The 21,458-nt window shown below is 40.8% G+C and overlaps 1 protein-coding gene across 3 annotated transcripts in view; it reads left to right on the forward strand.

Annotated features, from left to right (window-relative positions):
- The first annotated feature begins 9,942 nt into the window (after nucleotides 1–9,942).
- adgra1a (adhesion G protein-coupled receptor A1a) overlaps nucleotides 9,943–21,458 on the forward strand; it is a 32,022-nt gene continuing 20,506 nt past the window's right edge. For 2 of the 3 annotated variants that reach the window (XR_005696831.1, XM_040038621.1), the window contains exons 1-2: nucleotides 9,943–10,620; nucleotides 11,045–11,277. Coding sequence is in view for 2 of the 3 variants with exons in the window: in XM_040038621.1 (XP_039894555.1) it covers nucleotides 11,275–11,277 (3 nt within the window). In the remaining variant the exon portion in view is untranslated. Of the gene's footprint in view, nucleotides 10,621–10,956; nucleotides 11,278–21,458 lie in introns of those variants that run through there. The other variant, XM_040038623.1, reaches the window with a different exon arrangement.

The following is a 21,458-nucleotide window of genomic DNA, read 5'->3' on the forward strand; positions in this document are numbered from 1 at the left end:
GCTTCTTGAAGCTTCATTTGCTCTAGTAGGACACCTACTGGACGTAAAAATATTAGTTGGCATGAATTTGAAGAGTGTGGCCTTTTGCACACAGCCTGTAAATGTCAACAACAAAAGGAGTGTGTAAAACATGTATATTGTAGTGATGCAGTATACTGTGTATATTTATACTGGCAGTATGGAAAATGATTATTTGGAAATGCTTAAAATGGAAATGATCATTTACTGTGAGGTGATGTGTGGACAGTAGTTGTGCTTTTGTAACGTTGAGGTATGGACAGCTACACACTGAGGCTTTGAGCCTCAGTCCTGCCTGTTCACATTTTATTCTGTAAAAACTAAATTTTCACTGCTTTTATGACGTTTTATATCGCTGTCATATCTCGCGGCAAAGTTCGAACCACTTCATGAACCAGTCACGTGGTACAGCCGGGCAGCGAGGCTTCGGACGTCATCATTTTCAGCTCCTCCCATAAATGAAGCAAGCCTCGATACGCGCATCGCGGAAACGCCCTCTCAATTACTCGACACAAGCTTCGAAGCCTCGATACAGAACGTCACATCACTAGTCAACAGGGTCGCAAGAAGCGTGTGGAAAAACCAAGGCGCAAAATAACTGCCCATGAACTGAGAAAAGTCAAGCGTGCAGCTGCCAAGATGCCACTTGCCACCAGTTTGGCCATATTTCAGAGCTGCAACATCACTGGAGTGCCCAAAAGCACAAGGTGTGCAATACTCAGAGACATGGCCAAGGTAAGAAAGGCTGAAAGACGACCACCACTGAACAAGACACACAAGCTGAAACGTCAAGACTGGGCCAAGAAATATCTCAAGACTGGTTTTTCTAAGGTTTTATGGACTGATGAAATGAGAGTGAGTCTTGATGGGCCAGATGGATGGGCCCGTGGCTGGATTGGTAAAGGGCAGAGAGCTCCAGTCCGACTCAGACGCCAGCAAGGTGGAGGTGGAGTACTGGTTTGGGCTGGTATCATCAAAGATGAGCTTGTGGGGCCTTTTCGGGTTGAGGATGGAGTCAAGCTCAACTCCCAGTCCTACTGCCAGTTTCTGGAAGACACCTTCTTCAAGCAGTGGTACAGGAAGAAGTCTGCATCCTCCAAGAAAAACATGATTTTCATGCAGGACAATGCTCCATCACACGCGTCCAAGTACTCCACATCGTGGCTGGCAAGAAAGGGTATAAAAGAAGAAAACTAATGACATGGCCACCTTGTTCACCTGATCTGAACCCCATTGAGAACCTGTGGTCCATCATCAAATGTGAGATTTACAAGGAGGGAAAACAGTGCACCTCTCTGAACAGTGTCTGTGAGGCTGTGGTTGCTGCTGCACGCAATGTTGATGGTGAACAGATCAAAACACTGACAGAATCCATGGATGGCAGGCTTTTGAGTGTCCTTGCAAAGAAAGGTGGCTATATTGGTCGCTGATTTGTTTTTGTTTTGTTTTTGAATGTCAGAAATGTATATTTGTGAATGTGGAGATGTTATATTGGTTTCACTGGTAAAAATAAATAATTGAAATGGGTATATATTTGTTTTTTGTTAAGTTGCCTAATAATTATGCACAGTAATAGTCACCTGCACACACAGATATCCCCCTAAAATAGCTAAAACTAAAAACAAACTAAAAACTACTTCCAAAAACATTCAGCTTTGATATTAATGAGTTTTTTGGGTTCATTGAAAACATGGTTATTGTTCAATAATAACATTATTCCTCAAAAATACAACTTGCCTAATAATTCTGCACTCCCTGTATCTACGAGTCCTGCATTTGAGTCCTCTTTCCCTTCGCTCCACACCCCGACTCCTGACACAGCTAAGAAATCTGAAAAGTCACAATAAAGCACACCTAGAATGCAGCAGCTACAAGCATGGTGTGTAATAAGAGCTTTTAGATTCACACAACATGCTAGCAACAACCTTATCTGTTTATCACACGTGTTCGACCAGTGAGCTACTTATCAAAGACAGCCTGTCACCTTCTCCTCTCCAGTCCACCCCACAGACTGTTCAAAGAACCTGAAATATTATCTGGATGAACTATTACAGTGGAGCCTGAACCCACAGTGAGTTGAACTCTGCAGCCAGATGTGTACAGCTGTTTCACTTAAGCACACTCAATGGCAGCAAAATAAACACATTTTATATTTGTTCACATTTTATTAAATTAAGTTTACTCACTAGACTAAGAAACAAGTTTATCTCTTTCCATATGATTGGTACATGCTTCTGAGTATGATGTTTTGTTTAAATCATAGAAGTTATGTAATACTGTACAACAAAATAATAGAACAGCAGTGCAGCAGCTTCAGAACTTGCCTTAGAATCCTCTGGTTTAACATATTTAAACCACACCCACGACACCGGATGTTTAAGCTGCTGCCATCTGACAGGAAATTCAGGCTATTTCACATACAGGGGTCAGTTCTACAGGCAGAAACATGGGTGTGCCATGGGTTCCCCAGTTTCACCCATCGCGGCCAATTTGTACATGGAAGAAGTGTAAAAGAGGGCTTTGCTATCCTAACCTGGAACACCACCAAGTCATTGATTCGGGTATGTGGATGACACCTGGGTGAAAATCAAATCTCAGGACGTACCACATTTCATGGATCACATTAACTCGTTGGATCGACACATCAAATTCACCAAGGAGGATATAAAAGTGTCAGGTTAGCCTTCTTAGACTGGGAGATTTCCATCAGTAATGGAGGACATCTAAACGCTGATGTGTACTGGAAACCTACACATACGGATCAGTATTTAAGGTTTGACTCTCATCATCCACTGGAGCTCAAACTGGGTGTCATCAGGACGCTACAACACAGAGCAAACACCATCCCCACTGACACAGCAGCCAGGGAAGCAGAAGAACATCACATCAAGAAGGCCCTGAGTAAATGTGGTTATCCCAGCTGGACTTTTGTCAATGCTGGGAAGGGGCCAAAAGAAAGCTCCAGCCGATCCAGGAGAGAAGGACAACTCCTGACTAAGCGAAAACCTGTAGTGATCCCGTATGTGTCAGGAGTATCGGAACAGTTGAGACGCATTTTTTCAAAACACAGCGTCTCTGTGGCTTTTAAACCCCAAAACACGCTGTGCCAAAAATTGGTCCACCCCAAGGATCGGGTCCCCCGACACAAACAGAGTAACACAATGTACGCTGGTAAGTGCCAGGAGGATTGCCAGGATTTATACATCGGGGAAACCAAACAACCTCTGACGAAGCGGATGGCACAACACAGAAGAGCTACCTCGTCTGGCCAGGACTCTGCAGTCTATTTACACCTACAGGCCAGTGGACACTCTTTCAAGGATGAGGATGTACACATCTTGGACAGGGAGGAACGCTGGTTTGAGCGCGGAGTCAAGGAGGCCATTTACGTGAAAAGGGAAAGACCATCTCTGAATCGAGGAGGGGGCCTAAGGGTAGATATTTCACCATCTTACAATGCTGTGATTGCAGCCATTCCCCAACTCTCTGTGAATGGGACTCATGGCCATTGATCAGTGGGACTTGATCAGTGGTCTTTGATCAGTGGTCTTTGATCAGTGGTTGCTGATCAATGGTCATGAGAATTTGCATAATTATGATGAAGGAACTGACCTCTCAGCCCTTTGTTCCTTCAGTGGGCTGGTTTCAGTCATTATGCAAATGACTATATAGATATACCGTTTATAAGATTGGGGAAACCTGCAGTCAGCTGAGACTGAAGAAGTCACTTGGATGAGTGATGAAATGTTTCTCCCACTGAAAACGCTACGTCGAGATAAACAGAACCAACGTTTGGAGATTTTCTTACCTGGATGATTGAGCATGCATCAAGACGTTTGCTTTAAATCCATCACAGCACAGCAAACTTTTCATGCAACATTTAAATCACACAGTTAGTCTACCTCAGGTTGTTTTGCAGCATGTGTCACCATATGAAAAACATAATGGCACATGTACAGACAGGATAGTCTTGGGGTGGCTGTAGCTCAGGAGGTAGAGTAGGTCATGTACTGATCAGAAGGTTGGTGGTTTGATCCCTGGCTCCTCCAGTCTGCATGCCAAGTATCCCTGGGCAAGATACTAACACCAAATTGCTCTCCGATGTGTTCATTGGCATATGAATGGTAGTTAGGAAGCACTAAGAAACTTAGAAGACAGTGCTGGTGGGAATGGGTGTGATTGGGTGAATATGGCATGTTGTATAGAGCGCTTTGAGTACTCTGGGAGAGTAGAAAGGGCGCTATATAAGAATGAGTCCATTACCATCCATCCATTTATCTCCCCTAACCTAGCTGGGCCCACGTCCTCATTTTAAGTTTGACAGCGTTTTTTAGTAGATGGAGGTGAATAGCTTAAACATGAATTGAGCTGCGGTTTGGGAAAGGCCTCGGAAGGGACTGGCAGCAGCTCCCGGGTCTGGCAGATCTCCAAGGAAGGCATGCCCTAGGTAGGCAGGCTAGCGAAGATAAGTAGCCCATGGCCTCAACAAGGTGGTTGAGGATTCCAAGCTCATGGAGTGGATGAGCTCGGAAACAACAGGACCAATTCTGTTTACATTATACATGCTTCCCTTAGGCAGTATCATCAGAAGGCATAGCATACATTTTCACTGCTATGCTGATGACACCCAACTCTATCCATGAAGCCAGATAACACACACCAATGAGTTAAACTGCAGGAATGTCTTAAAGACATAAAGACCTGGATGGCCGCTAACTTTTTGCTTCTTAATTCAGATAAAACTGAGGTTATTGTACTCGGCCCTGAAAAGCCTAGAAATATGGTATCTAACCAGATTCTTACTCTGGATGGCATTACCTTGGCCTCCAGTAACGCTGTGAGGAACCTTGGAGTCATTTTTGACCAGGACATGTCCTTCAACGCACATATTAAACAAATATGTAAGACTGCTTTCTTCCATTTACCCAACATCTCTAAAATTAGAAATATCCTGTCTCAGAGTGACGCTGAAAAACTAGTTCATGCATTTATTACTTCCAGGCTGGACGACTGTAATTCATTATTATCAGGATGTCCAAAAAACTCACTGAAAAGCCTTCAGCTAATCCAAAATGCTGCAGCAAGAGTCCTGACAGGGACTAGAAAGAGAGAGCACATTTCTCCTGTTTTGGCTTCCCTTCATTGGCTTCCTGTTACCGTATTTTCACGACCATAAGATGCACCGTACTAAAAGGCGCAGTCTCAGTTATGTGTGCCATTACTGTATTTAACACACACATAAGGCGCACTGGATTATAGGGCGCATACAAGTACCGTATGCGTATTTAAAAATAAAGCGGGAGCAAACCTGAGTTTGGTACCTTACTCACATTTCTATTACCGGTAATCGTCATCATCAACAACACACAAGCATACAAGTATGCATATTTAAAAATAAAGCAGGAGCAAAACAAAGTTTGGTACTCACATTTTTATCATCAATCAAACCCATCGAAGTCCTCATCCTCTGTGTCTGAATTGAACAGCTGCGCTAAATCTCCATCAAACATGCCAGGTTCACTTTCTTCACTGTCAGAGTCACTTTCCGTGCCGTGCGGCTCCTCGGAAATGATGCCGGCTTTTGCGAAAGCTCGAACAACAGTGCCAGCAGACATGTTAGCCCAAGCATCTACAATCCATTGGCAAATTGTGGCGTAACTCGCCCGGCGCTGCCTTCCACTCTTGGTGAAACTGTGGTCCCCATCGGTCATCCATCGCTCCCAGGCTGCTCGCAGCCTTACTTTGAACGGGCGGTTCACACCGATGTCCAGCGGTTGGAGTTCCTTTGTCAGGCCTCCCGGAATGACAGCAAGCTCACAGTTCATTTGCTTCACAAGTTTTTTCACATCGGCTGTGAGATGGACACACATAGAGTCACAGATCAACAGCGATGGTGATGCGTGGAAAAAACCACCTGGTCTCCTTACATACACCTCCCTCAGCCACTCTTTCATCATTTCCTCATCCATCCAGCCCTTTTCATTTGCCTTAATGATGATTCCTGCTGGAAACTTCTCTTTAGGCAAAGTCTTTCTCTTAAAAATCACCATAGGCGGCAGTTTCTGTCCATTAGCATGGCAGCCAAGCACAACAGTAAAAGAAGACTTTTCATACCCCGTTGTGCGTATCGCTACCGTGCTGGTCCCCTTCTTCTCCACAGTGTGACTCACCGGGATGTCGAAAGTGAGCGGGACCTCGTCCATGTTTGTGATGTGGCTGGGCTGGATGTTTTTGTCGCCGATGTGTTTGCTGCAGTAGGAGCGGAAGATGGCCAGCTTTTCCTTATAATCTGCTGGAAGTTGCTGCGCTACCGTAGTCCTGGTCCGGATGGAAAAATGGCACCGTTTCATGAAACGAAAGCACCAAGACGGACCTCCTTGGAAATGTTCAATGTTCATCTCTTCAGCTAGTGAAACTGCTTTTAGCCGAATGGTGACCGTCGAAACGCTTCTCCCGCTCGTTCTTTGCTCGATGATCCACCGCTCGAGTCTTTCCTCCAACTCGGGCCACCTTGCCTTATGTCCGCGGAAACTCAGCTGCGTTTTCTTGACCTGCCGGAGCTTGTTTTCTAGCTTCCTCCATTTGCGAACCATCGATTCGTTAATCTTAAATTCTCTCGCCGCTGCTCGATTTCCATGTTCCTCCGCATAGCTGATGGCCTTCAGTTTAAACTGTGGTTCATAAGCGTGTCTCTTTGCCATTTTCAGGGTTGTTAAAACAACAATGTTCCACATAATGCACATACCTGTCCTTTTAGACAGGTATGTGCGATTGTCCGGTATATACGATCAACGCCCACACTTCACCCTTTAGCGTTCTCATGGTGTTCTCTACTATGTCCTCCTTACAACACACAGGGCGCACTGCGCTATAGGGCGCGCCGTACTTTTTGAAGAAAATCTAAGACTTTTAAGTGCGCCTTATGGTCGTGAAAATACGGTAAATCCAGAATTTATTTATTTATTTATTTATTTAGGACAGTGCATGTTAATGAACATAAATGTAAAAAAAAAAAATTACATTAATGCAAACATACCAGATTATAGCCAAGGGCTAATTTCCATCTGTTGTCCTTAAGCATAAAAAATAGACATAATAATTCATAAAAATTCATCATTCATTCATAATAAAACTCCCTCACCAAACTTACACATACACACCATTCTGTTCCCAAATAAAACATTAAAATTATACAACTCATACATGATCACACACTTGATTTGTCCATAACCAGTTTTTAACCTTTGCCTTAAACAAATTGAGTGTAGAGCATTATTTGAATTGAATTCAAAATCCTGCTCCTCACATACAAGGTCCTAAATAATCAGGCCCCATCTTATCTTAATGACCTTGTAGTACCATATCACCCTATTAGAGCACTTCGCTCTCGCTCTGCAGACCTACTTGTTGTTCCTAGAGTATTTAAAAGTAGAATGGGAGGCAGAGCCTTCAGTTTTCAGGCCCCTCTTCTGTGGAACCAGCTTCCAGTTTGGATTCGGGAGACAGACACTATCTCTACTTTCAAGATTAGGCTTCAAACTTTCCTTTTTGCTAAAGCATATAGTTAGGGCTGGACCAGGTGACCCTGAATCCTCCCTTAGTTATGCTGCAATAGACGTAGACTGTTGGGAGATTCCCATGAGGCATTTATTATTTCCTTTTCAGTCACCTTTCTCACTCAACATGTTTTAATATACCTCTCTGCTGAACCATACTTGTTATTAATCTCTGTCTCTCTTCCCACAGCATGTCTTTATCCTGTCCTCCTTCGCTCTCCCCAACAGCAGATGGCCGCCCCTCCCTGAGCCTGGTTCTGCCGGAGGTTTCTTCTTGTTAAAAGGGAGTTTTTCTTTCCCGCTGTCGCCAAAGTGCTTGCTCACAGGGTTTTTTCTCTCTGTATGTATTATTGTAGGGTCTAATTTACAATATGAAGCGCCTTGAGGCAACTGTTGTTGCAATTTGGCGCTATATAAATAAAATTGAATTGAATAGGGAAGAAAACATGGCATCCCTGTGCCAATAAAAGCATGCTGCTGCGTTTTGTGAAAGAGGGATAGAGGGAAGAGAACCTGGAATCCTGGTGCCAGAAGGGCTCATTACTGTTTTGTAGTAATAAACCCTTCTGGCAGACAAACTGGCAACTCTGTGGTAGGAAGCTTGCTGCATATTACGAATGATGGATAGAGAAGAACCTGGAATCCCAGTGCCAAACTTGCTTCTGCACTTTGCGGAAGGAGGGATAGAAAACATCAAACCGATTTTAGCCTAAACAAATGAAATGAAAATATGAACCTGTTTTGAAAATTGAAGTTGAGTAGAAAGTACAGATGTTTGTTTATAAAAGTAGGGAGTAAAAGTAAAAAGTGATCAGAAAAACTCCTTAAATAAAGTAGAGATACCTGAAAATTATACTTCCCACCTCTGCATGTGAAGTTAGTGATTCAGACTTGGATGACATTGAAAATTAATATTCTATACATATTAATTTCAGAAGATCATTAAAAGTGTTGTTTATTAAGTAACTGATAACATGTATTTTAATACTTTAACACTGAAAAATGTACGTTTTCTCCTTTTTCACACACTGAAATTTACATGTTTTAACAACACTAAAACACATTTTATCAGATCTTTGCATCAAAATAACACATCTTTGTGTGTTAAAAAAGAGCCGTTTGGATCCAACTCCACTTATAGGCCTATCTCTAAGCTTCCATTATTATCGAAAATTCTGGAAAAAGTAGTTGCAGATCAACTTACCACTTTTTTAGAAAAACATGATATGTATGACAAATTTCAGTCAGGTTTCCGTAAAAGTCACTCAACAGAAACCGCATTACTTAAAGTCTCTAGTGACATTATGATGTCAGCTGACTCAGGAGCATCCTCAGTCATGGTTTTGTTGGACTTGACATCTGCCTTTGACACCATTGACCATACCATCCTGATTAACAGGCTCCGGGACATAGTCGGTGTGTCCGGTCTGGCTCTGGAGTGGTTTCGGTCGTACCTCTCCAACAGATCTTTTAGTGTTTTTGTCTAAGGATCTGACATGTGGGGTACCACAGGGTTCAGTTCTGGGTCCTGTTCTTTTTCTTTTGTACATGTTACCTCTAGGACTTATAATTATTCAGTTCCCTGAGGTGTCTTATCAGCCGATGGAAGTCCATAAACTGTCCTCTTTAATTAAATGTTTAGCTTCCATTGAACAGAGGCTTGGTGACAACTACTTACAGTTGAACTCTGAGAAGTCAGAAACATTAATTATTGCCCCCGACAACCAGATATCTCTAATCAAACAGCATCTTGGTTCTCTTGGCTCATCTGTTCACCTGAGCCTCAGGTACCTTGGTGTGATGTTTGATTCTGCCATGTCCCTAGAACAACACTCTCGCCAGTTGATTAGGAATTGCCTTTTTCAGCTAAGAAACATCTCCAAACTGCGAACTGTACTGTCTAAATCTGACTTAGAAATGGTTATTCATGCTTTTTCTGTGTTTGAGCAAGAGGAATATTGACCGTCTCCAGTTACAGAAACGAAAAAGAGAGCACATTACACCAGTGTTACGTTCATTACACTGGCTTCCGGTACATTTTAGAATTCATTTTAAAATCTTGGTACTGACTTTTAAAGGTTTGAAGTGTGATGCCCCTGCCTACATTTCTGATCTTTTAGAACCCCACGCTCCCTCTCGCAGCCTGAGATCATCTAATCAAAGGCTGTTGGTAGTCCCACGAACTCGTTTTAAGACTAGAGGTGATAGATCTTTTAGAGCGGTGGCCCCCAGGTTGTGGAATGCTCTCCCTCCGTCATTACGTTGCCTTGATTGTATTCTTTTTTATTCTTTTAAAAAGCAGTTTAAGACTCATTTATTTAGATTGGCTTTTAATTAGATTTGTGCTGTATGTTTGATTATTAATGTATTTTATGTATTTCTGCTTTATATTACTGTGAAGCACTTTGTGGTTTTTATCCTGTGAAAAGTGCTATATAAATAAATTGATTTGATTTGATCTAATCCCACAAAAGAGATCAAAGTTAAAAGAGCAGACACATGAAAAACTGACACAACATGCATTGTCCCTGAGCAGATGCAGCACATGTTAAAATTTAACACACTATGTAGTGTTTTAACACATCCTTTCTAAGAGTGTAGATGAATTCAAATACTTGGAGTCATCCAAAGCAATCAGACAGTGCAGAGAGAAAGACTAAAGAACAAAGCAAACTATGAGGAACACGAAAAGAGAAGCTGAGGCAGTGCCTGCGTTGTTCTAAATATTGGTGGGGGTGGTGTCACGTTTTGTTGTACGTGTACAATAGTTTCTTGCTATATCAATAAAGGCTACCTGACACCGCATCCGCCATCACGTTACCATAGCTGTGTCGGAAGCTGTTGATTATGAGTTTATGGATGATAACACCATAACGTCTTCCTCCGCCTGCACTTTTGTTTTTTCACCGGCTCTTCCCCGCCTAGGCTCTCCACGTCACATGCGGCGCATCGTTGCAGGCGAATGGAGCCGAACCACTATCTTCAGTGACCTGGATTGTGGAGGGTCTCGATTCTGCCCAGCTCAGCGGAGAAGATAATACTGCAGGTAAACCCAGTATTTTCTTTTCATCAAATAACCACCTCAAATATTACATCTTATCTGTTTTTTGTTTTTGTTTTTTTTGCGCATGGAAGGCTTCGGCTGTGGTAACAAATAAATTGTGTATGAATAATCACAGCATGAGCACACATGCACGCAAACACGTACAGTCCCGTCATTGTAATCGCCACGTTTTTAGGCAGAAGAAAACATTAGGACGCTGTATTAGTGCCTCTTTATAATATGTGCCGCCAGTGCCATTGCTGCTTTAAGATTCATCATTATTTATTTAAATAATCATTACATTTAAAAAAACAAAACAAAAAAACAACCGTTTTCATGATCGTCTTATATCTCACCGCCAACATTCGTGGTTACAAAAAGATGTAAAGGCAGATGAATCTTGTCTCTGATCTGCTCCGCCTCGCAGATGGAATCTTGACGTGAACGATGCCGCTGCAGGGCAGCGCTGTGCCTGGAGCGTCCGCCGAGCTGAAGGAGGAGCCGGCTTGAGAAATTCCAGTAACACCCTTAACTACACCTGGATTACAGCAAACTCACCTCACTGTTTGCACATCGATCTTCCACATGGATATGGAGGGAGCAGGATAGCGGGAAGATGAGACCAGATCTTCGCAATTTAATGCACCAACGTAGCCAATGGTAAGTTTGTTTTTTTGTTTGTATTTTTTTCAGGTTCAGGTTACCACAAAGCACGTGCAACACGTACACTGTATACTGTATAGGTTAATCAGTGTGTAAACAAATTCTGATTAAACAAGATCATGTGTTTATGTCAGATGCAGAAAAAAATCCTTTAAATGCATTAATAATAAACAAGCTATTTTATTTACTGAATATGAGTACACTGAAAAATGAAGCAAGTAAATTTACTAATGTAATATCATCTTGAACATGCATATTTCCATTTTATATCACTAACAGAACTATCACACACTATACAGTACAATAAGAATGTAAGTAAGTATGCACTGAATCTCCTTGTACTTTTTAAAAAGGCTAAACAATATGTTTTTAAGTTTTCAAAAAGGGACTCTGCCTCATACAGTAGTTTGGTACGCTGCCTACCATTCCCTAACGTGAAACAGAAACCGGATGCAAGTGGGTATGGACACTGAGCTGTTACAGGGCCTGTCATACCTTCTGGGTTGACCCATTGAGACTGATTTGGGTGATTTTCAGTGGAAAATATGTCAAGAATCACACTCTGAATTTCCAACATGTTATCTTTCAGAATGTTGTTTGACATTAAGTGACTGAACCTCAATCTGTGAACACATTTTAACATAAAATGTTCAGAAACTGACTGTCTGCAGGCTGCATTTAAAACATCATTTAAAACACATTTAGTTCAATGTCAGAGTTCTAAAGTTATTTCACCCTCATCTTCACTCAAATACTCACATCAACCCCCAGCTCCAACTGTGACACACCTTTTTCGACAAATGATTGATCATTGATCAGTGTGTAACATACAGTAAATGTTTGCACTGGCAGTGTTGTTGTCCACAGTGTTGTTGTCCACAATGTCAATGCGTGGACTATAAATTTAATTCAGAGCTGATTATAAATCTGTGATGTTATTGCTGTCTGCAGTCCTTTTACACTGGTGACTGTAAAAATGTTCACGTCAAGTACGCAAAATATAAAAGTAATTGAAATTGGGGACTTTATGAATGAGGAAATGAATCCAAGTGTCAGTCAAAGGTTCAGGTGTAGCAGGAGGGAGGGATGGAGGGTGGGAGGTCAGAGAAAAACTCTAGGTTTTGGTATCACAGAGTCTGTTAGGTTCACCCAGTCTGTTACTCTGTAACTGACTGTGTGAACTTAAGTCTATTCACAGATTGTTGCAAAAAGAGGCTGGAAAAATAAGCTATACTAAAAAAGAAATATTGTGGAAAATTCTGCAACTAAATAGATGAATTGGAGCAGGTCAGTAACATGGTTAAGTTAAGAAACACATATTAGACAGGGAAGAGATTCTCAGAGGTAAAGATGAGCTGTGTGTGGAGATGAGAGAGATGGATGTGAATATTAACAAAAAAACAAGCCTTTATTTAGGGCTACACACAACTATAAACAAAAGGCAAGGGAAGACTGAGGTAAACTAAACTAAACTAACAAAACAAAAGCAGAAACACCTAAACACCAAAACACTAGATATATCGAGGAAAACACAAAGACTGGAAAACCTGAAACTTGGAAACACAAGGGAAGACAGGCAGATGGGCCAACAACACACGGAGGAGAAGAACTAAATACACACAGGGACAGGAAACAGGAGGGAAACACAGCTGGGGCTAATCAGAAACAACGAGACAGAGAGGAAACAAAAGCTAATGCCTTCAAAGTTTGATTAATCCCCAACACTAACTTAGTCTAATACACTCAAATAAAAAACTGTCATGAATGCTGGATTTAGCTTGTACATGTTACATATGTGAACAGCAGTATGCAAAATCCAAGTAATAAGAAAACATTAATTATCTTATCCAGATGAATGTTTTGTATCTTTCCTAAAAAACACTTGACTCTGACACCCTGAAAAATTTTGTTTTTACATGCACAAAGGCAAAAAAAAGCTAAATTGCAATATCTTATGTAATGGCACAGTGTCTAGTTGGTCATCCGAGACAAGTGGAGTGTTATGCAGAGCTCTACTGCTGCTGTGTGTGCATGCCTGTGTGTGCGTTTTTTCATATTATGGGATCTGCAAAGGATTTTATCAGTCATGCGCTGTCTAATAGATGAGTTGTTCAGTGGCGCGTAATGAGAGAGCATGCTGTCTGAGAGAGAGAGAGCGAGAGAGAGCGAGAGACAGAGGAAGAGAGATGAGAAGAGGAATCATGACAATGTCTCAAAAATATAAAGGTTTGGAAGGCAAAGAGAGAGCGAGTTGACACTGTCGTGAAGATGGGGCCAAATTAGCTTTTGATTTCTGTTTCTAAAGGACTTTTCAGTTTGAATTATACAAATGCAGGAGTGTATTCCAGTGAAAGAACATAGATGGTTTAAATGTTTGGAGCCATGTTTTTCCTCCTAACAGAGACGTGTGCTAAGCCTGCCCAGGACATGCACATCGCTTACTGTCTGTGAGTCACTTTTTCAAAGCCTCCTCCACATTCCTTGCTCCTCCAGGACTAAGTGATCTTAGCTTGGTTTAAATAACACCAGTATATTTGTTGGTCTGAAGTAATCTAAATGCGAAATGTGTTTTTTAATCAATCAGATTAAACGATGATACAGATATCATTTTGACTGATTGCACTCATCACATTTCTTATTGTCCAGATTCACTGTCCAGATCCGAGAAAACTGCACATGAATTACAAAACAATCAAACAGAACTTCTTTGGACTAAAATATTGTTTAAACTTGCCAACAGCATGCTAACATGCTAATGGCTCAACTAAGACCTCCATGTACAGATTATGACATGATTAGCATTTTTTTGCAGGTCATATTTGCAGTTGGGTTAGAAAATCAGCACTGCTCAGTGTTAGTCATTGTTAATCGTTAACATTGACTAGGTTACTGTTAGAAATATAACACTGTCAAAAGTATTAATTTAACACTCAAAAGAGTGGACACATATAGACACTTTCTAGTGTCAATTTAACACGGGAGATTTTGCAGTGTTTGTGTCAGATTTTATGAGGACTTTAGATTTCTCGTCTACCATGCAGGAACTGTAATGTTGTTTGTCAGTTCTGTGAATGTCTTTCTGTAGATATTGTGAGAAAATCTCAGTGTTAACACACTCATCTCCAAACATCCTCCAGGTCATTGGTTGTTCTAGCGTTAGTTGTGACATTAAAGTTAGATTCACTCGCTGGGCCCACGCCCTCATTTTAGGTTTGACAGCGTTTTAGTAGATAAAGGTGAATGCCAATCTCTTCACATTAGAAGCAAGCATAATCAACACGGTCCACATGTTATTTCAAAATATTATAGATTCAACTCATCAATCCCTATGGGGTTTGCTAAATTATGTTTATCTAGAACTCCTCTCTGTCTCTAAATTTTGGAGAATTTCATGCTTGGTGTCACAGTTTAGGAGTTTGACCATAGGTGACATTTATGGTGTTATCACCCCTATCGGGGCTTACCTTTCCCACTTTTCGATGATATTCCTCCCTCGACCATTTGACATTACCCTCCTTTGGCGGCGAAAAACTGATGGTGTGGCCACGTGGGTGCTATGGGAAACAAAAGCTCAGGACAAAACAGTTATCAGTCACGTGCTTCATACAAATTTTGCATATATTTTGATTTCATGTTGATTCACTGAGTGTAATGGCACACTTTAATTTGAATTTAACAAAGTTCAACACAATGGCTTTTCTTTATTTTGTTTGCTAATGTCATAATTTTTAAAAGGAAAACAATTCTTTATCATTTTGGACTGGATTGACTCGCTGTAATCCTTTTAGACTCAGGACTTACCATCTAATGTGGTCAGTGTCCCATATAAGTGAATTTCTCCAAAGCCCATTATAATCATGGAAAAGCACTTTGCACACCGGTGGGTCACACCTGTCAGATTTCTTATCTCAGTGCACTGTAACAAAAGCAAAAACAAAAATAATCCATAAAATAATAACACAATAACAAATACTAGGGCCAGTTCCAAACAGGTCCAAGCATAAAACTGTCTCTCTGATAGAGTAAGAAAACAACCCAAACCTCACTGATAAAATCAACCTACTGTTAAGAAAAATCAACAGATAACTCACAGGAGTTCCTCATGAAACAATATTGTTTGGGAATTAGAACCTCAGGTGCCGTAGCATGCAGAGTTGCATTCACTGCTCCTGGCTTTAATTAGTTAATTAGTTATTAATTAGTTTCTGATACTTTCTTGGTCTGAACTCAGACTTAAGTGTCACTCCGTGACTCACCAATTGCGAGCTCTGTTACAATCGTCCACAAATCTGCCCAGGTCTTTCCACCTGCTGTCACTAGACCTATCAAGGGGAAATGCAACTTCTTTTGTTCCTCCAGGAATTAAATCTCAATCATAGAAAATGCAGTGCCCCGAATTAAACACTACACAGTTAGTTTATCTTTTTCACTCTGTATCACTGCTCCTCATATCTCTCACCAGGCTGTGTGAGGCACAGTGAACAATTCAGTCCAGGCCTTAAGCAGCCATAAACATCCTGAGGCATGCAGTCACGTGCAAGAAACTCCACTCTCTCACTACACACAGACAGACACAGCAGAAATTATAGACCTTGTTTGTTAAATGTACTCTCTGGATGTATATGTGCTCTCTGGATGGCATAAAATATATTATATTATATTAATATTATATTTATTCCCAACAGTTTACATTTTTGCAAAAACTCAAATCCTCGATTTACATTACTTTGCTTTGTGTAGGTTGAAGATGTGTAAAGTGTGAAGGTTGATCTATAGGCTCTGTAATCAGCAAACTGTGTCATTGGCCACTTGCACAGCAAGATGGATCCAAAGATGATCACATTTTAGATTACAGATTCAGACCGGATCATATCCAGATCCAAAACGGTACTGAAGTATCCAAAATCTCTGAAAGTTGAGACATTTGTAATATATTCACCTTTTCCTGTGGTTGTCAGGAAGCCATTTTCTACCATTGAAAGCTAATATTAAATATAATTATAAATGCATACAATGGGAACATTATATACGTAAACATTTTTAACCAATAATGGCAGAAATTATGGAATTTTTCATTATTTCTCATTATTTTTTATTTCTTTATTATTATGAGTACTGGAATTATAGAAAAAATGAAATGAGCAGTAGGAAACAGGTTTTTTTATTTAATAAAAAACAGAGTTGAGGGAAAGTGTTGCTATCTGGGTAACTAATGTCAGAGGTCCATCTGTAACTGCATCTAAACTGTTTCTCCAGATTTTTTCACTTTCTGTCACTGACTTTTTGTCCCTTTCAGGTTACAGCTAAATAATTAATACTTATTTAAATCAAATAATGAATTTAAAATAAAATTAGGATTCAAGCTTCATTTAACGATAATGATAAATTCTAATTTATCATCTAATGATAAACTCAACTTGCCTAGGCCTAATTCATGATAGCAGACACTGTAATAAAATATATATTTGATGACAAACCTGTGATCCAACTTTTTTTGGTGGATGTTGCTTGGAAAACATGACTCTGTCCTGACTGTTTTCAGAGATGTGTTGCTGCCCTCAAATTCAAACAGTAAACATTTGATATGATTTCTATTTCTATTGTGAATAAAGTATGAGTTTATTCGTTTATCAAATCATTGCACTCTGTTTTTATTTACACTCAGTTTAAAGTCAGAGTTTTCAATGACACAAAGTTGATTTCCTTTTTAAAGATGGCTACATCATCAAGTTATGCTGAAAAGACATAACCAAGACCAAGTTATGTCTTACTTGCAGCACCAGTGTTGCTTTTTATTGTTTTATTTATCATATTCTATCTCTGTCACCTGTTCCTCTCATGTCTGTGGCTGCAGTATGACACACCCATTTTATGTGGAAAAGGAGTCAAATGATGTGCGAAATGACACATTTATGTGAGCATGCACAGAGTCTGAAGCAGAGAGCCTGGGTTAACAAAGAAAGTTGCCAAGCATCATTGTAATACCTGTTGTCTGTGAATGGGCTTTTAGGGTTGACAGTATCGCCGAGGCAAAGAAAGCCTGGCTGTTTTGAGCTTGCTTCCTAGTAAGTTCTTCATATTTACTCTGCTCTATTTGCTGTCTATTTGTGTCAGCATGTGCATATTTACCACAATGTTGCGTCAGTGAAGCACGCAGTCAGAGTGGCCTTGTCATCCTAACAGACCAGCACATAGTTATGTACCATGAACGTGACATGAATAAAAGTGCAGTTTGCTATTAATGAAAAAATAATGTCTTTGTGTTAATTCGTTTTCATTTTTCAAAAGATACTGTTGCCATGTTGTACATGTTTCATGATGTTCACTGAGTTATTTTAAGGTAGTGATGTCAGTGCAGTCAGGCAGCACTGCAGCTACAGCAAGGAGCTGTGCAATGACTTAGAGACTTATAGTTGTTTCACATCTTATTGAATCAAAAAACAATAAACAAACTAGAACTCAAAGAATCGTTTTTAATTAGCTTTGGTCAGGCTAAAAGAATTAGCATTAAATTAAAGACTAATTAATGTTCACAGCTTGACTCTGGATTTACTTAGTATTGAAACCAGCTCTACAGAGGTCACACACCTCAAATTCTTTAAGCAGTTAAACATACAAAATTTTCATTATTGATGAATATTAATCGTGTCGAATCAATCAATCAATCAATCATTTTTAATGTTTTATAAAAAACTTTGATATGCAGAATGTCCTTTTTCACAGATATGAGTTAATTGAGCTGTTAGAAGAATGATGGGTAAGACAGTCTATTCCATGTAAATGAAGACCAAAAAGAAGTGAATTACAATAATCAATCCAGGAAGTAACAAGGCTGTGGACAAGAATGGCAGCGGCATGTGGGGTAAGAAAAGGACGGAGACGATTAATGTTGCGCAATTGAAAATATGCAGACTGAGTAACATTATCAATGTGTGAATTGAAAGATAAAATACTGTCGAGGATGACACCCAAACTTTTCACAAAGGAAGAAACGAAGACCGGTGAGTTATCAGAATCAGAATCGTGTTTATTGGCCAAGTATATGTGCAGACACATACAGGTAATTTGGTTCCGGTAGATGGTGGCTCTCAAGCACAGCAATGTAAATCACACACACACACACACACACACACACACACACACACACACACACACACACACACACACACACACACACACACACACACACACGTGTCTATATATACACATTACACATACATACACAAAGCTGTGTAAACCAACTATAAATAACGAATCTAAACTTATATACATAAAATACAGAAATGAATGAGGTGGAATGAATACTACAAAATGTACATAAGGTGCAGCTGCAGTCTGGCAGTGTGACAGGTCAACTGTTAAGAAGGGAGATGGCGAGGGGAAAGAAACTGTTCCTGTGTCGGGTGGTCCTGGTCTGCAGGCTTCTGTACCGTCTGCCAGAGGGCAGCGGATCAAAAAGTCTGTGTCCAGGGTGTGAGGGGTCTGTGATGATTTTCCCTGCCCGTTTCCTGGTTCTTGAGAGGTACAGATCCTGGATGGAGGGCAGGGGCGTGCCGATGATCCTTTCTGCTGCCCGTACAGTCCGCTGCAGTCTGTTCCTGTCCTGTTTAGTGGCTGCTCCATACCAGACTGTGATGGGGGAGCACAGGACAGACTCAATGACCGCAGTGTAGAACTGGATCAGCAACTCCTGTGGAAGACTGTACTTCCCCAGTTGTCTCAGGAAGTACATCCTCTGCTGGGTCTTTTTGAGGATGGAGTTGATGTTGGTCTCCCACTTCAGGTCCTGGGAGATGGTGATACCCAGGAACTTGAAGGTCTTCACAGTTGACACAGGCTGCTATCAATAGCAATAGAGAAACTGTTGGTTCTGGATAATGTTGATTTAGTGCCGACCAAGTGGAGCTCAGATTTATTACTATTGAGTTTGAGAAAATTAGAAGAGAGCCATGAATTTAGTTCAGCTAAGCAGAGGGTGAGGGAGGATGGGGGAAGAGCAGAATCAGGTTTAGTGGACAGATAAAGCTGGGTGTCATCGGTGAAAATGGATATTGTATTTATGGAAAATATGTCCAAGCGGTAGATGGTAGATAATGAAAAGAAGGGGCCCCAGGACAGATCCCTGGGGCACGCCAGTGGTCAGAGGAAAGGGCTGAGAAGTAAAGGATTTGAGTTGAATGAACTGAGTGCAATCAGACAGGTACGATTTAAACCAGGCTAGTGGAGTATGGGAGAGACTGATGGAGGCTAACCTACTGAGGAGAACAGAGTGAGAAATAGTGTCGAAGGCAGCGCTCAGATCGAGGAGAATAAGAATGGAAAGTAAACCGGAGTCAGCTGCCATAAGAAGATCATTGGTTATTTTTATAAGCGCTGTTTCAGTGCTATGGGAGGGGCGAAAACCAGACTGGAACTGTTAATACAGATTATTATTAGTTAAATGTGAGTGGAGTTGTGTGGCAACTATTTTCTCGAGAATTTTTGAAAGGAATGGCAGATTGGAAATAGGCCGAAAATTCTCAAAATTATTGGGATCTAGACCAGTTTTTTTCAATATTGGGGTGATGGTGGAAAACAAGTCACAAAATGGTCACTTGAGCTTAACTTGTGACTGTCATCTATTAGCTGGGAGTGAACGTGATATAAAATTACATATTACTCAACTTACATATAGTACTGAATGATGACACAAGTCTTGATTACTGGAAATTAGCTTCCTAAATGTCACACTGCTGCCTGCTAATTTTTGTAGTTAGCTTTGCCCCAGTTCTCAATTATGTTGATGAATCTAATCCACTGACCTTCTTCTAGAGCAGTGGTTCTTAAACTGTTCACAATGAGTACCACCTGATAAAATATATGGCTCTTGAAGTACCACCCTTATCACCAACATTAAAGTACAGTAGTATAGGGCTATTTAACACCATATACAGTTTACACAAGACATTTTTATTTCTTATATGAATGTTATTTATTTTAACTGTCATAAACAGGATGTGACAAATGATAATAATAACAGCTGTACTGCATTAAAACACTCACAGCAGGTGGGATATCCAATGTTGAAGTGATAATGTATGAACCCTGCTTCCGGGTCCAAACTATTCTGCATTTAATAAGGCTGTTGTGTTTTTACCATGTTTTACTGTTTTGTATTTTGTCCTATTGTATCTAGACAAGCCCCTAAAAAAAGTCAGTGATCACTGTCGGCCTCTCTCGGTATTTATCATCACTATTCATTTTAAAGCTCAGTTTTTAAAACCTTACATGTAACTACAGCCCAGCGCATGCAGCAGTATGTTAATTCAATTCAATTCAATTCAATTCAATTTTATTTATATAGCGCCAAATCACAACAAAAGTCGCCTCATGACTAAGCTCATATTGCAGTTGCTCTCCTGACTGAAGTTTGGTCCGTTTACAGCATCCTGCCATGCGATTGCATTTGTCCCTAACCATCGGGAACGCTCACGTTAACTTTTATCAAGTGGAAAAAGATTAGTGTTCCTCCTCCAGCTTCGCTGTGTTTATATTATGCTAACCATAGATGTGTTTGTAGCCACCACACAGAACATCATTAAATATACCAGCTAGCCCAACTTCAGACAGTAACTCTACAAATGTCACTGCTGTTTAGTTTTCTGTCTTCATTAATGTTGGAAGTGATAGCAGAGCTGTATGTTTTAATTTTTGCTGTGGTGGTTAAACTGTGGATTTTTTCGCTTCACGACCCTCCTTCGTAGTTCATGTACGTTGAAGCTCTTCGTGGCATTTCAGCCGACGACACAAAGTGTGGTGGCCTTGCTGGATCCGCCAAGTGATGAGCCTCCTCCAGGATCCCCCCAGCCAAGGGAAATACACCGCTCTCAATACACCGCTGCTGCGGAGCTACTCCCTCTCCGATGCAGAGCGGGCCGTGAAACTCCTCTTGCTCTCGGGCTGGGTGATGGTACCGCTCTCGAGCTCATGGGGACTGTAATAGCCTGAGACTCAGGAATCATGGAGACATGTTTAGCTCACGGCTGTACTTTATTCGGGGGACCGGGACCTGGGCCCCCACAGACCGGAAAAACACCAACAACCACTGTTGCCCCCTAGTGGACCCAACCCGGCCACAACATAACATTCCTCCCCCCTTAAACTGAAACTACACCGTAGTTTAAAACATCACAGAACAC

Source organism: Simochromis diagramma, unplaced genomic scaffold (genome assembly GCF_900408965.1).
Source record: "Simochromis diagramma unplaced genomic scaffold, fSimDia1.1 OVJJ01000617.1, whole genome shotgun sequence".
Classification (NCBI taxonomy): domain Eukaryota; kingdom Metazoa; phylum Chordata; class Actinopteri; order Cichliformes; family Cichlidae; genus Simochromis; species Simochromis diagramma.